The sequence below is a fragment of the Rhincodon typus genome, chromosome 1, assembly GCF_021869965.1.
Source record: "Rhincodon typus isolate 14 chromosome 1, sRhiTyp1.1, whole genome shotgun sequence".
NCBI lineage: Eukaryota > Metazoa > Chordata > Chondrichthyes > Orectolobiformes > Rhincodontidae > Rhincodon > Rhincodon typus.
The window spans coordinates 106,557,280-106,563,945 of NC_063332.1; the positions used below are offsets into that span (position 1 = coordinate 106,557,280).

Genomic DNA, 6,666 nt, shown 5'->3' on the forward strand with positions numbered 1-6,666 from the left:
CTGTACCCGGTGTGGCTTCCTCTACATCGGGGAAACCAAGCGGAGACTCGGGGACCGCTTTGCAGAACACCTACGCTCGGTTCGCAACAAACAACTGCACCTCCCAGTCGCGAACCATTTCAACTCCCCCTCCCATTCCTCAGACGACATGTCCATCCTGGGCCTCCTGCAGTGCCACAACGATGCCACCCGAAGGTTGCAGGAACAGCAACTCATATTCCGCTTGGGAACCCTGCAGCCCAATGGTATCAATGTGGATTTCACAAGTTTCAAAATCTCCCCTCCCCCCACCGCATCCCAAAACCAGTCCAGCTCGTCCCTGCCTCCCTAACCTGTTCTTCCTCCCACCTATCCCCTCCTCCCACCTCAAGCCGCACCTCCATCTCCTACCGACTAACCTCATCCCGCCCCCTTGACCTGTCCGTCCTCCCTGGACTGACCTATCCCCTTCCTAACTCCCTACCTACACTCACCTTTCCTGGCCCCATCCCCGCCTCTTCGACCTGTTTGTTTCTTCTCCACCTATCCTCTCCTCTATCCCTCTTCTATCCGACTCCCACTCTCTCCCTATTTATTTCAAAACCCCCTTCCCCTCCCCCTTTTCTGATGAAGGGTCTAGGCCCGAAACGTCAGCCTTTCTGCTCCTATGATGCTGCTTGGCCTGCTGTGTTCATCCAGCCCTGCACCTTGTTGTCTCGTAAATTTTCTTTAGTTTAGACATAATAGTAAAACAAACTATTGGAACAGTATGTTGATATATAGAGACATTGTTGTGTTTTTTGAACAAGATAGGAACTGTATTCCTGAGTGCTAGTGTGTATGTATCCATATACACATATCCAGAATGCCACATCACTCACTACTACATTAAAGCCAGTGTACCAAACGGTTGCAAATCTTTGGAATTCACTACTCCAGAATGCTCCACCAATGTTTATATTTAAGACTGCATTATGCAGTTTTTTGGTTCTGAAGGAAGTCAAGGTACAATAGGAAGTTGTCAAGAAGACGGAGTTGAAGGCACAATGAACCACGATCATTTTGAATGGTGGAATAGGCTTTCCAGGCCATATTGTCCACCTCTACACCAATTTCTTGTGTTCTTAACAAACAGATATGAACTAGAATATATTTAGCTTTTTGGTTTCTTAACGATTAAATACCCATTTAATAGCAGCACAGTTTATTTAAGAAAAAAAAAATGGCAAAGGTCCTGTGGCCTTGCTGAATTGTTTGGTAGAAATACTATATATTTTAATTGAGCTTGTTGTGAGAAGTTACAGCTTGATTTTACAGAATTACTTGCATACTTTAGAGTTTAGTTGTTGTAGAAGTTACAGCGACATCTTGTGCAGACAGTAGAAATAACAGGCATTTACCCATGCAGGGCTATTCTCGTGGTTTCCATAGCAAACTTTGTCCGCTGAAGTGAACTGCCTCTCTCACTTAGAGGGGTCTTGTGTCTGCCAGTGGTGTTCCTGATGCCATTTTATCCTCACCCTCAGGAAGATAGAGTTAACTCGGTATGGAGTCTTCTCCCCATTAGCAACTCTGCTGATGCTATCCCTGTAGTTGCGTGAAGGGGTGGCCCTGTAATCAAACAGGAATTGGGACAGTTTGGTATTGAGTGAAGCTGTAGGCTGTTTCTTTAAGCCTACCTTCAATGTTTGGATTGCTTTTTCCGCCAGACCTTTGGACAATGGATGGTGTGGAGCAGTCTTTATATGTGAAATACCATTTGTCTTCAGGTGATATTTGAATTCCCTGCTGGTAAATGATGGCCCGTTGTCTGTGACCAACATCTCTGGGAGTCCATGTATTGCAAAGTAACTTTTCAATTGTTGTCCCTGTGTTTGACGAATGAACTCTATGCATTTCCAACCACTATGAATGGGCATCCACAATGACTAAAAACATACAGCCCATGAAAAGACTGGCATTGTTGACATGTAATCAAATCCAGGATTTATCTGGGCCATTCCCATGATTGTGGGGGAGCTGCTGGTGGTAATTATGTTGGCATCCAATCCCGGCCACCAGACATAAATTCTCGCCAACATCTTCATTTTGTAAACCTCTGGATGACACTGGTGGCATTCAGCCACTACCTGGCAGTGACCTTTGCTTGGGACAATCACTCTTAATCCCCATAGCAATATGCCATTCTCTATGGTGATCTGGTCTTGCTGAGTCCAGAAAGGTTTCAGTTCTGGTTGTGATGGCCCTTTTGTCTTCCTCCATCACTACCGGCTGGTTTAGTTTTGTTAGGACAGGATCTTTTAGTGTCCACAGTCTGATATTATCAGTGGTGACCGACATGACACTGACCCTGCGAGTACAGAGCTGGATCTTAGAGTGAGCAGAACCCTGACACTCCTGTGTATATCTGTCAGCCTGGGCTCCCTGATTGGGGCTGTTAATCTAAACAAATCCGGGAACTCATATTCTATAAGATCCACCCGGCTGATCTCATTCTAATCACTACATCACCCATTAATTCTTCTTCTCTCTCTGCAGATGTCTCACACGCTGCCCATTTTGAGAATTTTCTGATATACTTGAGATTTCCAGCAGCCACAGTGGTTTGCTCTTACCATTCTCATGTTATCATGTGTACTGTGGGTAGTTTGACATTACCAATGCGAGGATTTTGCTGCGTTGCAGATATGAATTTTGTATCATTTTAAACTGTAACATAATACATTAATTATATAATTTAAAATGGATTGTATATAGAGTGCCAATCCATTACACAAGTAAGTGGACTGGATGATTAGCTTTTACTGCTGCACTAACTGCAATTTCATAGCTTACACTTAAAAGAATGATCCCAACTTTCCTTTTCACTTTTCAGGGTCCTGCTGTAATCTCGTTAACCTGGGGAGTGTTTTACTTTAAAGAGATAAAGGTCAGTTCATTTGAATTTTGAAGAAATTGCTTCAGAAATCTGAGTCACTCCATAACAATAAATGGAAACAGTAACATCTTCCTGTAGCTGTGATATTGCTTGGTGTTACAAAAAGGTATAGATGGCTTGAAAACAAACCACGGTCTCGAATTATGAGGAAAAAAAAAGAAATGGTTGAATAATGCATTATTAAAATTAATTGCAAAAGATCAGATCTGCTTAGAATTTAGAAGCAAAGGAATTGTTAAAAACTTAAAAGTTCTGCCCTTGCTATTACCAAAAAAAAAGACAATCGAGAATGAACAAAGAAGATTTATAGGGATGAAACTAATAGGAAAGGCTGAAAAGACTGGGTAAAAACCAAGAGAAGTTTAATTTAAAGCATCTAGAGACAAAAATAGAAATTGGTGGAAAAGCTCAGCAGGTCTGGCAGCATCTGTGGAGAGAAATCAGAGTCACTTGACATGAAATGTTAACTCTGACAACTCTCCACAGATACTGCCAGACCTGCTGAGCTTTTCCAGCAATTTCTATTTTTGTCTCTGAAAAGACCAGGGTTATTTTGTTTGGAAAAGAGACTGACCTGAGAAGGTGTCATCAAAATTATGCAAAAAGTTGTAAGCGAGGCCAAAACGAAGTGTGATTAGTATAAGATGATCATTAATAAATCCAGTAGAGAATTCAAAAGTAACTGCTTAACTCAGACAATTCTTCAAATATGGAACTCACTGCAGGAGGATACATTTGAAATAGGGTGAGGTAAAGACAGATAGGAGGAGACTTATGTGGAATTAAAGCATCACTCAGAACTATCAAGCTGAATGGTCTAGTTTGCTGTGACAAAACTCTAGGTAAATCTATTCGAGGTAATAATTGTATGAATTGCCGCCTAACACTTGCCTCTGCCTAAGATTATACCAAACGGGATTGATTAATGATAATGTTCATGTGAATATTAAGTAGTCATAGTGTTCAAGTATTGTTTTCAAAAATAGTATTTTAAAGAAAATTACTTCAAATGGACCTAAAGTAATTCTCTCCACCAGGATGAGCTATTGCTGATACCTAAAATTCTATTACTAAGAGTTACAGTGAAAAAATATTCTTCTTCAATTCAGTAACTATTTTACTGCTCATCTCTTATGGTACTGCTCCAGATGGGCTGAAGTCCCAGATGAAAGCTGTCTGCTTTTCATGATGTTAAGGGATTTATTGGATGATGGATGCTGCTAGTAGCTATTCAACTTCAAAGATTCATTGCAGTTGTGTGTATTCATATTGTGACAATAATGGAAAAATTGGTTACAGGCTCTACAGATACACTGATGAAGTCCAGCTCCACCACATCACCACCTCTGTCAACTCCTTGACACTCTCTGATTTGTCAGACTGCTTACCTGAAAACCACAACTAAATGAGCAGGCACTTCTTCCAATAAACATTGGAAAGATTAAAGTCACTGTTTTTCACGCACTGTGTCAAATTTAGTTCCCAAGCCCCCAAACCATTCCTCTTGCCGGTAACTATCTGATGCTGAAACAGCCTATTCACAATCTTGGTATTATGTTTGTCCCCATAATGAGTTTCTAATTCAATATCCACTCAATCATCAAAACTGTCTACTTCCATTTCAGTAACCATTACAACTTTACTGTTACCTGAAGTCATCTACTGTTAACTCTTTGCTTTTGCTAACTCAAAAATTGATTATTCATACACTGTTCTGGCCAGCCTTTCATCATCTATTTCAGCTCATTCAAAACTCCACTGCTGATATCGAATATTGAATCAAGTCCTGTTCAACTCTCTGAACGACATGTTCCATGGCCTGCACGCCTCAGTTTTAAAATGTAACTCTCATTTTCAAATCTCACCATGGACGTGCTCCTCAATTACACATTTGTGTAATTGCCTTCAGTCCTACAACAATAAATAATCTGTGCTCCTGCAGCTCTAGCCTCCTCAGTTTTAATCACTTCATCATTGTTGGCTGTGCCTTCAGCTACCCAAGCTCTAAGGTATTGAATCATGTCCTTACCCCTGCCCATTGTTTCATCTTTCCTTCCTGCTTCACAATTCTCATTAAAATCTCTCATTGACCAAGCTTTTCATCAGCTATCTTAAAATCACCTGTTGCATTTCAATGTCAAATTGTTCAAAAACTCTTCTTGGTCGGCTTTATTACATTAAATGAATATGAATATGTTATTTGTATAATACTTTGTTTTGCATAAAGTATCTCAAAGCCTCACCATTAAGATGATTTGAATGTTATTTTAATTGCTCAATGGATACAAACTAAATTCACCACAAAATTCAGTTTTGCTCATTTCCTGTTTCTTTTTAGCAACAAATAATAATTAAAGTAAGGAGTCTCATTCCTTTAGATTTTTATTGTCTAATATAAAACCATCAACAATAATTATTTTAATCTTTTCATTTGTTTCTTTCTTTTTCTCTCTTTATCCAATCTTTCCTTCTCTCTATTTCCCATGTTGTACCTGATATGACACTGAATTCACTTACTTTAATTTACAGGTCATTTGCCATGCTTGCATTGACTCTTTTGCAGTTCATCAATTTGATTGGTTAAGGAGATGCACACTTCCTTGTCTTGTTCACTCAAACCCCAGCTACCAGCTTCCATCTGTGGAACATTATCCAATTGCCCTTTCAGCAAACTGCCATGCAAAAATGTTAAAATGAAATCATACAAAAGTACATTTAACCTCAGCAGGTATCATTAGATAGTAAATCAGGAAGGCTTGTCGCACAGGGGTAGTATCCCTGCCTCTGGGTCAGAAGTTCTGGGTTTGATCCTACCCAGAATTTGGTTACAGAAGGTTCATCATAACATGGCCAAACAAGTTGATTTATAAATCAACAAGTCCTGCTGACACCCTATGGCAGACAGTAAGATTGGAAGAGTTTCCTGTTCAGCAAGGACCTTTGGTAGTTGCAGTACAACACACTTCACATTAAAAGACTTTATATATACGTCTTGTGGAGAGCAAGTGATATCCTTGTTCCAAGGATCTAACCCAAGGTATCAAATACAGTTAAATTTTTTTGCTCTGTGTTTGTATTCAAACGTAAAAAACAAATACGATTCAACAAAGGGAGGGGAATTATGGTAACCTGTATACATTTCAATAAATGTGCTTATTGTGTCAAGCATTTGCTGTTTGATCCTTGGTGGTCTACAAAGATACGAGTAGTTTGGACAAAATCCAATTTAGGGGGTGCATGGACAATTTAATAGAATGGTCCGTGATGTTAAACCAAAATAGAATTCTTGCACAATGCCTGAAAACGTTGTGTTGCTTACAAAACAGAGCCACTCCATATTTCCCTGATTGTGCTTTTTCGGTTTAGTACAACCAATCACACCTACTCAACAGATGGTGTTTTTCTAACATCTTTACAAAATGTACTGCTACTGGTGAAGCAGTACTGAACAGATGCACATTTAATGGAATGGATGGCTAAACACCAAGCACACAAGTTCTCCTTGACTACCAGAATGTCAGGCTTAGCAATTGTAAAAATATGTTTATTTTGCTGTTTGGTGTTAATGGTACACCAGTGAATATTTAGTAATTTAATTCAAATAAATTGCTGAAATTAAAATATGGTTTATTTCATTATTGTTCTGTCTCCAGGGTTTAAAGAACTTCATAATACTGGGTGTCGTGCTTGCAGTTGCTGTTACTGGAACAATACTCATAGGATTATCTAAAATAGAGGGAATCGCCTAA

The 6,666-nt window shown here is 39.6% G+C and overlaps 1 protein-coding gene across 1 annotated transcript in view; it reads left to right on the plus strand.

Annotated features, from left to right (window-relative positions):
* The window catches only part of LOC109917809 (transmembrane protein 144-like), a 64,118-nt gene extending 57,452 nt beyond the window's left edge, over positions 1-6,666 (plus strand). The window contains exons 9-10 of the mRNA XM_048604478.1: positions 2,855-2,908; positions 6,571-6,666. Coding sequence (XP_048460435.1) covers positions 2,855-2,908; positions 6,571-6,666 — 150 coding nt within the window. The remainder of the gene's footprint in view (positions 1-2,854; positions 2,909-6,570) is intronic.